At 42.2% G+C, this 15,550-nt stretch overlaps 1 protein-coding gene across 1 annotated transcript in view; it reads left to right on the top strand.

Annotated features, from left to right (window-relative positions):
- The window catches only part of LOC133052800 (enoyl-CoA delta isomerase 2-like), a 47,112-nt gene extending 32,216 nt beyond the window's left edge, over window positions 1-14,896 (top strand). Inside the window, 2 exon segments of the mRNA XM_061137642.1 lie at window positions 13,397-13,643; window positions 13,646-14,896. Of these exon segments, the coding sequence (XP_060993625.1) occupies window positions 13,397-13,643; window positions 13,646-14,463 (1,065 nt within the window). The 3' untranslated portion in view covers window positions 14,464-14,896.
- The last annotated feature ends 654 nt before the right edge of the window (window positions 14,897-15,550 follow it).

The following is a 15,550-nucleotide window of genomic DNA, read 5'->3' as shown; positions in this document are numbered from 1 at the left end:
TAACCAAATCACTTCTCTGTACACTGAAACTAACACAAAATTGTAAATCAACTACAGTTCAATATAATATAAAAATTAAATTTAAAAAATTCCTAAAAGATTGCATTATAAAAATTAAAAATAAAAGTAAATTGGAGGGAGCTTCCCTGGTGAGTCAGTGGTAAAGAATCCACCTGCCAACGGAGGAGACACTGGTTCAATCCCTGATCTGGAAAGCTCCCACATGCCTCAGAGCAACTAAGCTCATATGCCACAACAATTGAGCCTGAGCTCTAGAGCCTGGGAGCCACAACTACTGAACCCACAAGCCTCAGCTTCTGAAGCCTGCATGCCTAGAGCCTGTGCTCCACAATAAGAGAAGCCACCACAATGAGAAGCTCACACCCAACTAGAGAGGAGCCTCCCACTTGCCACAACCAGAGAAGGCCTGTGCAGCAGCAACAACCCAGCACAGCCAAAAATAAATCAATAAATAAAATTATTTTTTAAAAAGTGTATTGGAGATATCATGACACTTTACTCCAAACACCAGCCTGTATATCTTAATATAAGTTTATTCTCATATATAACTATCATATCATGAACACCTGTAAGGAAATTACCAGTAATTCCGTAATATCACGTAACTCTTAGGTTAGAAAGAAAGAAAGAAAGAAAGTGAAGTCACTCAGTTGTGTCCAACTCTTTGTAACCTCATGGACTGTAGCCTGTTAGGCTCCTCCATCCATGGGATTTTCCAGGCAAGAATACTAGAGTGGATTGCCATTTCCTTCTCCAGGGGGTCTTCCCGACCCAGGGATCAAACCCAGGTCTCCCACATTGCAGGCAGACTCTTTACTGTCTGAGCCACCAGGGAATCCCTTAGAAACTTTTAGAATATCCAGTCCATATTCAAATCACCCCGATTTCCACCCTAATGTCATAACAATTTCTTTTTTAAACCAGAATGGTTTCTTTAGTCTTTTGGAATAGTCCCTCTACTTCTTTTTTTAGATGACATTATCTTTTTGAAGAGACTTTATAGGAAGTCTCACTTTCTGGACTTGTCTGATTATTTCCTTGTGGAGGTATTTAACTTGTTCTTCTCTCTCCCAGATTTCCTGTTTTTATGGGTTGAATTGTGTCTGTTCCCTGAAATCATATGTTGAAGCTAAAGGGGTGCAGAATATGTCACTTTAAAATCTGCCTCTTTGAATATGGATTATTTTGCCTGATTATTTTTAAGAAACAGCAGTCATAGCAAAAGCTCTGAAAACTGAGTAGAAGTTACTCTTTGTAAGGAACATTTACATTTATAAGGGAGGTCTCCATTTGTAAGGGTGTCTCCCTTACAGGGAGGGAGGATGAGTAAGGAAGAAAGGATGAATAAATCTCTACAAACTCTTATCAATGGAGATGAAAGTGAAAAGTGTTAGTCTCTCAGTTGTGTCTGACTCTTATGGCCCCATGGCTCATCTGTCCATGGAATTCTCCAGGCAAGAATACTGGAGTGGGTAGCCATTCCCTTCTCCAGGGTATCTTCCTGACCCAGGGATCAAATCCAGGTCTCCTGCATTGTAGGCAGACTCTTCGCCATCTGAGCCACCAGGGAAGCCTGGTGAAACTCTTATCAATGGAGATGGCATAGACTTAAATCTTTTTAACAACCATACCATTTTTTTAAACTTCATTCTCCTTGTGCTTTTCCTGGTAGCCTGCCATAACTGGGTCCCCAATTCTCCCATCTGTCTTTTGCCTTTAGCTGGAAATGGTATTTAAGGTGGTGACTTGAGCCATTTGAGGGGATTACTCAGTTTTCCTGAGTGTCTCCCATATATATAGGCAGTATGCATGTGTGTACATGCTATGTTGCTTAGTCATGTCTGACTCTTTGAGACCCTATGGACTGTAGCCCACCAGCTCCTCTATCCATGGGATTGTCCAGGCAAGGATACTGGAGTGGGTTGCCATGTGCTCCTCCAGGGGATCTTCCTGACCTAGGGATCGAACCCACATCTCTTATGTGTCCTGCATCGGCAGGTGGGTTCTTTACCACTAGCGCCACTTGGGAAGCCCATATAAGCAGTATACGTGTTCTTAAACTTCTGCTTGTTTTTTTCTCCTGTTAATCTGTCTTTTTGTTATGCAGAGGTCTCAACCAAGAACCTAGAAAGGTAGAGGGAAAATTATTTTTCCTCCTTTACAAAGCCCAACCCACAGTACTTTAGAATATGACATTATTTAGAAATAGGGTCATTGTGGTCATAATTAGTTAAGATGAGGCCATACTGGAGTAGCATGGGTCCCTAATCCAAAATGACTGGTATCCTTATAAAAGGAGAAATGCAGAGACAGACATGCACACAGGGAAAGCACCAAGTGAACATGAAGGTATGGATCAAGGTGATGCTTCTACATGTCAAGGAAGATGACAGACTGCCAACAAACCATCTGAAGCTAGGACAGAGTCATGAAACACATCCTCACAGCCCTCAGAAGGAACCAACCTTGCCCACACCTTAGTTTCATACTTCAGGCTCCAGAACTGTGAGATAATAAATTTCTGTTCTTTGAGGCACTCAGTTTGTTGTACTTTGTGACGGCAACCTGGCAAACAAATATACCTATAACTGGATGTTAGCTCTAGAGACTTGATCAGATTCAGGTTGAAAATTTTGGCAAGAATACTACCTAGGTGACACTGTGCCCCTCATCTGTTGTTCAGTTGCTCAGTCATGTCCAATTCTTTGAGACTCCATGGACTAGAGCATGCCAGGCTTCCCTTTCCTTCACTATCTCCCAGAATTTGCTCAAAGTCATGTCCGTTGAGTTGGTGATGTCATTCAACTATCTCATCCTCTGTCAACCCCTTCTCCTTTTGCCCTCAATCTATCTCAGCATCAGGGTCTTTTCCAATGAGTTGGCTCTTCACATCAAGTAGCCAAAGTATTGGAGCTTCAGCATCAGTCCTTCCAATGAATATCTGGGATTGATTTCCTTTAGGATTGACTGGTTTGAACTCCTTATAGTCCAAGGGTCTCTTGATTCTTCTCCAGCACCACAGTTCAAAAGCATCAATTCTTTGGTTCTCAGCCTTCATTATGGTCCAACTCTCACATCCATACATGACTAGTGGAGAAACCATAGCTTTGTCTATACAGATCTTTGTCAGCAAAGTGATGTCTCTGCCCTAAATACTGCATCACATCATGTTATAGTGTGTAACCTCAGTCTACTCAGATCGTAGAAAAAGCAAGAGAATTCCAGAAAAACACCTACTTCTGCCTCATTGACTACGCTAAAGCCTTTGACTGTGTGGATCACAACAAATTGTGGGAAATTCTTAGAGATGGGAATGCCAGACCATCTTACCTGCCTCCTGAGAAACCTGTATGCAGGTCAAGAAGCAACAGTTAGAACCAGACATGGAACAATGGACTGGTTCAAAATTGGGAAAGAAGTACATCAAGGCTATATATTGTCACCTGCTTATATGCAGAGTACATCATGTGAATTGCCAGGCTGGATGAAGCCCAAGCTGGAATCAAGATTGCTGGGAGAAACATCAATAAGCTCAGATATGCAGGCGACACTCCCTAATGGCAGAAAGCGAAGAGGAACTAAAGAGTGTGATGAACGTGAAAGAAGAGAGTGAAAAAGCTGTTAAAACTCAACATTCAAAAAACTAAGATCATGGTATCTGGTCCCATCACTTCATGGCAAATAGATGGGGGAAAAAATAGAAACAGTGACAGACTGTATTTTCCTGGGCTCCAAAATCACTGTGGATGGTGACTGCAGTTATGGAATTAAAAGACGCTTGCTTCTTGGAAAAAAAGCTATGACAAGCCTGAACAACATATTAAAAAAGCAGAGACAGTGCTTCCTTTTATTAGGGAATGGTAGAGAAGGAAATGGCAACCCACTCCAGTATTCTGGCCTGGAGAATTCCATGTACAGAGAAGACTGGTGGGCTACAGTCCTTGGGGTTGCAAAGAATCAGACATGACAGAGCGGCTAACATTTTCACTTTCATTTAGAAGCCAAGATCTGGTTTCAATGTAAGCTTATTGCTATTGAGATGATGTCGCTTCTACCTAGACTAGAGCAGTGAACAGGGCTATGAAGTAGAAGGGTCAGCTTCATGGGCAAGCTACCAGTACAGTCACAGAAGCACTCATGCCTAGGAGGACTGTGTGCTTGGAATTTAATTCTGTCATCACTGTCTTGAAATTAGTTGCAATTTTATCTTTATAATATTTGTATTTGGTCAGTTCAGTTCAGTTCAGTTGCTCAGTCGTGTCCGACTCTTTGCGACCCCATGAATCGTAGCACGCCAGGCCTCCCTGTCCATCACCAACTCCCGGAGTTTACCCAAACTCATGCCCATTGAGTCAGTGATGCCATCCAGCCATCTCATCCTCTGTCATCCCCTTCTCCTCCTGCCCACAATCCCTCCCAGCATCAGGGTCTTTTCCAATGAGTCAACTCTTCAAATGAGGTGGCCAAAGTATTGGAGTTTCAGCCTCGGCATCAGTCCTTCCAGTGAACACCCAGGACTGATCTCCTTTAGGATGGACTGGTTGGATCTCCTTGCAGTCCAAGGGACTCTCAAGAGTCTTCTCCAACACCACAGTTGAAAAGCATCAATTTTTTGGCGCCAGCTTTCTTCACAGTCCAACTCTCACATCCATGCATGACCACTGGAAAAACCATAGCCTTGACCAGACGGACCTTTGTTGGCAAAGTAACGTCTCTGCTTTTTAATATGCTATCTGTGTTGGTCATAGTTTTCCTTCCAAGGAGTAAGCGTCTTTTAATTTCATGGCTGCAATCACCATCTGCAGTGATTTTGGAGCCCCCCGAAATAAAGTCTGACACTGTTTCCACTGTCTCCCCATCTATTTCCCATGAAGTGATGGGACCAGATGCCATGATCTTAGTTTTCTGAATGTTGAGCATTAAGCTAACTTTTTCACTCTCCTCTTTCACTTTCATCAAGAGGCTTTTTAGTTCCTCTTCACTTTCTGCCATAAGGATTGTGTCATCTGAGGTTATTGATATTTCTCCCAGCAATCTTGATTCCAGCTTGTGCTTCCTCCAGCCCAGTGTTTCTCATGATGTACTCTGCATATAAATTAAATAAGCAGGGTGACAATATACAGCCTTGACGTACTCCTTTTCCTATTTGGAACCAGTCTGTTGTTCCATGTCCAGTTTTAACTGTTGCTTCCTGACCTGCATACAGGTTTCTCAAGAGGCAGGTCAGGTGGTCTGGTAGTCCCATCTCTTTCAGAATTTTCCACAGTTTATTTGGTCAGTGGAGTCCAAATGATAATGGAGCCTGCACCAGGGGCTTGGAGACTTACTTCATGCTTGGCTCCCCAGGACAGGTTTCCAGGGGTCTCACTCCTGCCTCCTGGTGCCTTGGGCCCTACCCAGCCTCCCAGTCTTCAACCCTTCCCAGCAACCACCACTGCCCTCTGTCCTCAATGAGAACCTGGGTGTGAGTACAGGGAAGGTCAGGGGTGAGTGCAGGGAAGGTTGCGGGTGAGTGCATTTGCCCCACAATATCTTTGGACAAGGCACGGTGGACAACCCCAGGTTGGCAATGCCTCATCACATTCAGCAGGTGACCAGGCGAGGACAGGCTCTCCCCTACCACCAATCCAGTCCCTAGTGTACTCCAGCACTAAGGTTCCACTATGCTTGGAAGGCTCCCATTAGCTGTTGGCTTGGGGTTGCAGGCCCATGGGAAGGAGAAATGTCTGGATTGACTTCTTTGCCCCTGGCCCAGTCAGTGGAGTCCAGTGTGATGTTTTTACATCCCATTTGTCAAACCCCATTGTCACAAGACAGGGCCCCTGGTGGCCTGGGAGCATCTGCATTTGTCTCCTATGCATCTCTTAAGCATCCTGTTCAAAGGGATGCCTTCTTTTTTTCCTTCCCACTTCCTGAATCTGGTTTGTGTGAGCCTCTTCTGGCCAGCTCAAGACAGTCTCCAAGACAAATAAAAAAATACCAATTGTGATATTTTAGCTATTCCACTTGCAGATCAAATGCTTTTACATTTGTTTTAAAACTGACATCACACAATACAAAGACAAAAGTTAAAATTCATTTTAAAACAATTTAAAATTTTAATTTTCCTTACCTAGAACAAGATTAAATAGCAAAGAAAAAACACCATGACTAGTTGAGTGAGTAATAGACTGTGAGAGAAAGGAAAAGGCTTTATGTTTTATCTTTGACAGCACTTCATTCCTGCTTCTTGAACAGGTAGCCTCACATTTTCATTTTGTACTGGGCCACACAAATTATGTACCTGGTCCTGAAATATATATATGTATATGTGTATACACATATATATATATATATACACACACACACACACAATTTATGTGTAAGATAATATGTGTATTATATATATAATATATATTAATCATGATATCTTATTGATATGTATGTTATATTGATACATTAGTCATGAGGTCATATTAATATTTTCCATTCAAATTTAACATTATAAGGTTTTTCCAAAAGTTATTTTATAACATGTGTTTATTTTCTATGGTACTGAAGATTTTGGTTCTGAATGTAATAACATAGTTACTTACTTGTTTTATCTATAATACAAACATATGTTTCAAAACTTCAATATCAATGTTATCACTAACAATTAAACTACAATGTAACATGTAAGATTCTTGTCACTTCTTTTTGACTTCAGTATAGTCTAAGTTTGATGTTCATAAGTTATTTGAAATAATTCTTGTCTCTGTGTGATTCTGTTACCTTTGACATATGGTCAGGTTTATTTTTTTCTTTCCAATTTGAGACTTTGCTTTGCTTTCTTTTTTATATTGCTGTTTTTTTGAATGTTAAACATTTAAATATTTCAAAAGTCAAACTATCTAAAAAGACATAGTCAGAGAAATTTCTCTCCAGTTCCTATTTTCTTCTCCTCAGCCCCGCTCCAAGCTCTCTACAGGGAACTATTACTATTAGGTGCTGATTCCCTGGTGATTCAGTTGGTAAAGAATCTGCTTGCAATGCAGGAGACCCAGGTTCGATCCCCGGGTCAGGAAGTTCCTCTGGAGAAGGAAATGGCAACCCACTCCAGTATTCTCTCCTGGAGGATTCCATGGACAGAGGAGCCTGGTGGGCCTAGTCCATGGGGTCACAGAGTCAGACATGACTGAGTGACTAACACTTTTCACAACACAGTCTTCCAGTATTTGGGGCAGGGGGAAAGCAAATATATATACATATTCTTATTTTCCTCCTTTCATATACAAAAGATAAAACACTATATACATGCTCTGTACATCTTTTTAGCAAAATAGCTTCCATATTAGAACATAGACATCCTCTCATTCTTTTTATACAACTGTATAATACTTCATTATGAGGTATTCATTATGAGGCTTCACCAATGGCTCATAAAGAATCTGCCTGCAATGTAGGACAAACAGTAGATGTGGGTTTGATCCCTGGGTCTGGAAGATCCACTGGAGAAGAAAATGGCAACCCACTCCAGTAGTCTTGCCTTAAAAATCCTATGGACAGAGGAGCCTGGCGGGCTACAGTCCAAAGGGTCACAAAGAGTCAGACATGACTGAGCACAAACACACGAGGCTAAATCTTCATTTATTCCATAGATCCTCTAAAGGTGGACATTTCAGAGTTCTAGTTTTCATTATTAAACATAATGCCACACTAAATAACCTTGTACATTTAGTATTTCACAATTATAGAGGGATACTTATCAGGTAAATCCTTAGCAGGGAGACTGCTAGGTCACAGGGTAAGTGTAATTTTGTTAGATAATCCAAATTCCCCTCCTCAGGGATTATACCATGTTGCACTCCCATCAGTAACATATGACAGTACTTGTTTCTTCATAGCCCTGTCAACAGTGTTGTTTTGTCAAACTTGGGGATTTTAGTTAATGTGATTTTGGTAAAATGGTAGCAATGTAGTTGTAACTGGCATACCTATTATTATGAGTGAAAGTAAGCATCTTTTCAAATCTTCATTTACATTTCTCTGTGAATCCTGCCACTTACCAATTTTTTTTTCTATCAGAATTTTAGACTTTGTCATCTTCATTGTTAAGATCTCTTTATTTACTAGCGAAATTAATCCTTTGTCTGTCATATATTTTCTCCAGGTTCATCCTTTTACATTTGATTTTGTGTTTTCATTTTAAGAAAATTTATTCATCTTTTATTGATTGATTCTAAGTTTTGAGTCATAGTTAAAAAGTTTTTTTATACTTTGGCCACCTGATGCGAAGAACTGACTCATTGGAAAAGACCCTGATGCTGGAAAAGACTGAAGGTGGGAGAAGAAGGGGACAACGGAGGATGAGATGGTTGGATGGCATCACTGACTCAATAGATATGAGTTTGAGCAAGCTCTGGGAGTTAGTGATGGACAGGGAAACCTGGTATGCTACAGTCCATGGGGTTGGACATGAGTCAGCAACTGAACAGACTGACTGACTCTCGTGTTAAAAAGAAATAACAAGGAACTTCTGATTTGGGCTAAGATGGAGTGCTCCATTCCTCCCAGGGCCTTCCCCTTACAACTAAGAAACCCTGGATATAACACAACAAACAAGCACAGGAAGACTCTGAAAGGCGAAAAGAAGTCAGACTTCCTAGGCACCTCAAACATGACAACACAAGGGAGGTCCTTGGGTTTCCTTATTGCCTCCCTTATATCCCAGACAAGGCCCTGCAGAAACCTCCAACGAAGAACTGCCAATGGGCATGAGCAAAAGAAAAAGCTTTCAGAAAAGCTTGATACCTAGTTGAAGAATCAGGAAAAGGACCACATAACAACAGAAAACCTTTTTGGCAAAACCGGCACTACTCCAACCAACCAACAGAAAAAAAGCACCTCTCCCTGTGTGGGATGTTTCAAGCCCCACTTAGAAGCAGGTGGTGTTCCAATTAACTTGCAGGGAGACTGACAGAGCTAAGCAGAGAGCTGAGCTTCAATCCTTGCAGAAGGAAGCAGGCAGTGCTTGGGTTCCCCCAGAGGGCAGAGTTAGAAGATCCAGCAGTGAGCTGAGCATGCACCCCACTGGGTCATAAAAGGGACTTCATGAAGCCGAGAGAAATGAAGCTAGTCAGTACTCTGATGTCCCTCCATGCCAAGTGGAGACATGTGCTAAGTATCCACCCCAACCTGGCATCAAGGACACTGGACAAGACAGTGCTAGTCAGGTCTAGTCAGTGCTCCACTATCCATTGTTCTCATGTTTCTTGTGTCAGCATGGTGCAGTAGGAAGCTGAATCTCCATAGCAACCCAGTAGCAACAAGACTGAATTATGTAATGTGAAACAGGGCCAGTAGGCACTGCTTTTCTCCCCTACTCACCCCATCAGCAGGTCCCAGTGGAGAGGTGGGCCTCCAGCACCATCCAGGATTAACAATGAGGCTGAATGAGGTGGTAACAGGTGAGTTAATCCAAACTTCGCTTCCTAGTATCAGTGGGGTCAGGAGATGAACTTCCATCCCTACCAGGCATCAACAATGCAGAAGGAGCTGTTGAGAGGTGGAGTTTGTTGGCATTCCACTTTCCCGTTCCTCTCCCTTTGTGTCTGAAGGGCTCAGCACAAAGTCAAGCTACTGCCCCCACCCTGTAGCAAAAAAGCAGTGAGCCAACTCTGGGCTTTGCCCCTCACTAATGTCAGTGGGGACCAGTGGAAGTAAGCCCATATCCACACTAGAAGGCAGTGAGATGTCATGTGTCAGTGCCCTGTTTTCACAGGGAAGGTGTCATGGAGCTGGGGGTGGGAGGGATGCCAAACTTCCAGCTCACATATTTGTTAAGATGGCACTAGGAGTCACTGCTTACTGTTGCTGGGGTAGAATCATTGGGGACCAGAGGGAAGCTGAACTTATACACCACTCAGCCCTCCTGCTACAACTCAACCAGGGGGCTGCCTGTTTAAAAAGAAAAAAAAATAATAGGATCCAGAGTCTACTGATATGATATCCAAAATGTTCAGGATACAATAAAAAAGTCACTCATCATACCAAGAACCAGGAAAATCACAACATGAATGAGAGAAGACCATCAACAGACACCAAGAAGGCAATGAATCAGATGATGGAATGATCTGACAAGAATTTTAAAGCAACCATCATAAAAATGCTTCAACAGTCAATTCCAAGTTCTCTTCAAACAAATGAAAAAGTCTAGAAAATCTCAGCAAAGAAATAGAAGTTATATGAGAGAACCAAATAGAGATTATAGAACTGAAAAATACAATGATAAAAAGAGTGATGACAGAAGAAAATCTGTGAATTTGAGGACACATCAATAGAACTTTCCCAATCTGAAAAACAAGTGAAAAAAAAATGAACCGTCTCAGGGACTAATGGAGTAACAGAAGATCTAACATCTGTATCTTGGGATAGCAGGAAAGAGAGAGAGAATGGAACTGAAAATGTTTTTGAGGAAGTAATGGCTGAAAACTTCCCAAATGTGGTGAATTCAAGAAGAATCAAGAAACTGAGTGAACCTCACACAGAATAAACCTAACAAAATCCATGTCAAGGCACAAAATTTCTGAAAAATTTTGAAAACTGAAAAGAAACAACAAAACGTGAAAGCAGCCAGAGAGAAACAACACATTATTTATTGTGGAATACCAATTTGAATTACAGGGTATTTCTCAAAAGAAACCATGGAGGCCAGCAGGAAATAGCACAACATTTTTCAAATACTGAAAGAAAAGATCTGTCAGTTGTGAACTCTATATCAAGTCAAAATATCATTCAAGAATTAAGAGGAAGTAAAAGCATTCTTTGTCAAAGGAAACTAAGAGAATTTGTTACTAGCAAACCTACCCTTGAAGAATGGCTAAAGGAGTTTTTCTAACTAGCAAAGATGATAACAGAAGGTTTGAAACTTCAAAAAGAAAAGAAGAATATCAGAATGGGTAAAAACAAGAAATTAGAAATAGAAGAGCAAAATAAACCCAAGGGAAGCACAGGAAGGGAAATAATAAAGAAAGATAAGAGCAGAAATCAATGAAATTAAAAATAGGAACACAAGACAGAAAATCAATGAAACAGAAAGTTCTTAAGAAATCGATAAAAACTGATAAACTTTTAGCAAGACTGACAAAGATGAAGAAAGAGAGAAGACCCATATCATCAATAAAGGAAATAAAACATCAGATATCATTTCAGATCCTGAAGCCATTAAAAGGACAATAAAGGAATACTATGAACTATACTCTTATAAATTTGAAAACTTAGAAGTGGACCAGTTCCTCCAAATCCACAAACTATCATACTCAACCTCAACAAAATAGGTAACCTAAATAGTCCTATAAGCACTGAAAAAAAAATGAATTTGTGATTATTAATGAAAAGCTCCTGAACAGTTTCACTGGAAAATTCTACCATACATTTAAAGAAGAATTAATGTCAATTTTCCACAACCGCTACGAGAAAATAGCAGCAATGGGAACACCTTCCAACTTATTTTGTAATACTAACATTAGTCAGATACCAAACCAAAGACAGTACAGAAAATAAAAAACTATAAAACAATATCTCCCATGAACTTAAATACACACAACCCTCAATAAAATATTAGCAAATCTAATCCAGCAATATGTAAAAGTTTACACACCATTACCAAGTGGGATTCTATAAAAAATTATACACCATTACCAAGTGGGATTTATTCTAAGTATGAAAGACTGGCTCAACATTTGAATATCAGTATAGCTATAATAAAAAATAAGAAAAACACCTAATGTTTGCAAAGATGTGGAAAAATTGGATCACTCATACATAGCCAGTGGGAATGGGAAATTGTACAGCCACTCTCATAACGAGTACAGCACTTTCTTAGAAAACTAAACACGGCTTAGCATACAACCCAGAAATTGCACTATTTGGCATAAATACACAAATGTTCATATAAGCTTTATTAATAATGAACTGAACTGAACTGAATAATAGCCTAAAACTGAAAATAACCCAAATGTCCTTCAGTTGGGGAATGGTTAGACACAGACATACTGTGGTACATCCATACCAATGGAATACCTCTTAGCAAGAAAAAGGAACAGACTATTGACAATACAGCAACAGTTTGGATGGATCTTAAGGGAATTAGGGCTTCCCTGATGGCTCAAACAGTAAAGTATCCGCCTGCAAGGCAGGAGACCTGGGTTCAATCCCTGGGTGGAGAAGATCCCCTGGAGAAGGGCATAGCAACCCACTCCAGTATTCTTGCCTGGAAAATCCCATGGACAGAGGAGCCTGGCGGGCTACAGTCCATGGGGTCACCAAGAGTCGGACACGACTGAGAAACTAACACTTTCACTTTCAAAGGAATTAGTCTGAGAGAGAGAAAAAAATCAATCCCCAAATCTCACATACCACATGACTCTATCCATGTAACATTCTTAAAAGTACAAAATTATAGAAATGGAGAGATGTAGTTGCCATAGGACAGGGATAAGAGAGGAGAGTGTGACTATAAAAGACAACATGAGGGATCCCTGCTGTGATGTAACCATTCTGTATCTTGATTGTATTAATGTCAATATACTAGTTGTGATATTCTACTAGAGGTATGTCAGTCTGCTCAGGCCTCCACAAGAAAATACCATGGACTGGGTGGCTTAAGCAACAGACATTTATTTCTCATGGTTCTGAATGCTATGAAGCCCAAAATTAAAGTCCTGACAGATTCAGTTTCTTGTAAGGGCCCTCTTCCTGGCTTGTAAATGGCCATTTTCTTGCTGTATCTGCAGATGGCACAAGAGAGAGAACTCTGATGTCTCTCTTCTTGTAAGAATATTAACACCATCGTGGGGGCCTCACGCTCATAACATCACCTGAACCTAATTAACTCAAAGGCCCTACTTCCAGATACTATCATATTAGGGGTTAGGGCTTCAACATTTGAATTCTGGGTGAGACTCATTCAGTCCATAAAAAGATTTTTAAATTAGTGTGATAAAATATACATAGCTTGAAGTTTGCCACTTTCAATGGTACCAATCAGTGGTATTAAGCATATTCACAATGTGTTATAACCATCACCACAATCAATTTCCAAAACTTTTCCATCAGTCAAAACAAAACCTCTCCCAGCAGTCCCGCCCTTGTCCTTGGGTGGCCATGGCGGGGTTGGCAGGCCAGCTCACCAGGCACTGGTGCTCTGGGCTTCTCCGCAGTGTGTGCTTAAAAAGGACTTACCTGGCCACGCTTGCTGTCCCCACTCTGCTGCTGGCTTTTTAGACTTCTGGAGGTGAGGACTGAGTGTGTCTGCTTAGTGAGCTTCACAGCCTAGCATCCAGGCCAAGTGGATTCCCCCAGTCCCCCGCAGGTCCCAGCCCTTGGGCTGCACGTGGGCAGCCCTGCCATGTGAACCAGCCAGAAGGAATTTAACAACACAGTGAACCAGGTGAAGCTCCTGAAGGAGGATCCGGTCAATGAAGTGAAGCTGAAACTCTACGCACTCTACAAGCAGGCCACTGAAGGACCTTGTAACGTGCACAAACCAGGTATGCTGGACTTTATCAATAAGACCAAATGGGATGCATGGAATGCTCTTGACAGTCTGTCCAAGGAAGCTGCCCAACAGAACTGCGTGGACTTGGTGTCCAGTCTGCTTCCTATGAGCCCCCCAGCTCAGAGGCACCTGCAGCAGACAGGAAGCAACCGGAAAGCGACAGCCTGGTGGTGACCTCCGAAGACAGCACCACCACCATCCGGTTGAACCGTCCAACCAAAAGAAATGCTCTCACCACTCAGATGTATCATGACATCATAGCTGCACTTCAGGCTGCAAGCAAGGATGAGTCAGCCATAACTGTTTTAACAGGCAGCGGGGACTACTACTGCAGCGGGAACGACCTGACCAACTTCACAAATCTGCCCACCGGTGGGCTGGAGATGGCCAGGAGCAGGGAGGTCCTCCTGAGGGATTTTGTCAACTGTTTCATAAATTTCCCGAAGCCTCTGGTGGCCGTGGTCAATGGGCCAGCTGTGGGGATCTCCATCACCATCATTGGGCTGTCTGACGTCATGTATGCGACCGACCGGGCAACCTTTCACACCCCGTTCAGTCACCTGGGCCAGAGTCCAGAAGGCTGTTCCTCTTACACTTTTCCCAAGATAATGGGCTCAAGCAAGGCGGCAGAGATGCTCCTTTTTGGGAAGAAGTTAACGGCCCAGGAAGCGTGTGCCCAAGGACTCGTTACTGAAGTTTTTCCTGACGGCACTTTTCAGAAAGAAGTTTGGGACAGGCTGAAAGCATATTCAAAGCTCCCCCCAAATGCCATGAGAATTTCCAAGCAGATCATCAGAAACGGGGAGAAAGAAAAGTTGCAAGTGGTCAACGCGGAAGAAAGCAGTGTCCTGAGGGAGAGGTGGCTGTCAGACGAGTGCATGAATGCCATGGTGAGCTTCCTGTCCAGAAAGGCGAAGCTCTGATGACCAGCACGGCCCAGCCGGGTGCCTCCAGGGAAGCGTTGTACCGCTGCTCCCGCTTGTCAGTCCCCGAGCCGAATAAACCTCGCTGTGCCTTCTTTCAGTGCTTAAATACCAGTCGCTATGATTGTATTGTGCTGGAGCCTTGACGGAAAACAGATGATGTCAAACGCGCTTGGGGAACTTCCGTTGACTTTTGGCCGGGGGTAGTCTCAGCTCTCTCAACATGAACCGCTGTTGCCAGGTGCACTGGAACATGCTGCCCGGCGCCCTGCTCTGGAACGCGTTCATCGCGTTGCAGGCTGAGACCACATGTTTGAAAACCACCGCGGCGCTCTGCCGCCCTGCACAGGGTCACCGACTGGATTGCCCGAACACCAACAACCTCTGCGAGACCGAGGCAAGGTCTTCGGTGGGTCGTATGTTCTTTCTCAGCCACCTGGAAGGGGGAGTGAGCAGAAAGGAGTAGGACTATCAGAGGGTCAATTAGAATCCTAGTTTCATTCCACCCCTATCATCTGCCAAAAAGACATGGAGAATTAGACCGTTTCCCAGGAATGTGATATTCCGTATCAGTGGTTATTTCCTCATGTATTGTCTCATCTTCATTCTCATTTAAGATGGTCCTTTATAAAAAACACATCTGGGGGGAAAAAAACACGTAAGACCAGAAACTATTAAACTCCTAGAGGAAAACATAGGCAAAACACTCTCTGACATAAACCACAGCAGGATCCTCTATGACCCACCTCCCAGAGTATTGGAAATAAAAGCAAAAATAAATAAATGGGACCTAATTAAAATTAAAAGCTTTTGCACAAGAAAGGAAACTATAAGCAAGGTGAAAAGACAGCCTTCAGAATGGGAGAAAATAATAGCAAACGAAGCAATGGACAAAGAATTAATCTCAAAAATATACAAGCAACACCTGCAGTTCAATTCCAGAAAAATAAAAGACCCAATCAAAAAGTGGACCAAAGAACTAAACAGACATTTCTCCAAAGAAGCCATACAGATGGCTAACAAACACATGAAAAGATGCTCAACATCACTCATTATCAGAGAAATGCAAATCAAAACCACAATGAGG

The sequence above is a fragment of the Dama dama genome, chromosome X (assembly GCF_033118175.1).
Source record: "Dama dama isolate Ldn47 chromosome X, ASM3311817v1, whole genome shotgun sequence".
NCBI classification, from domain to species: Eukaryota; Metazoa; Chordata; class Mammalia; order Artiodactyla; family Cervidae; genus Dama; species Dama dama.
Note: the sequence above shows the minus strand (reverse complement) of the source record. Positions and strands in the feature narration are given on the sequence as shown.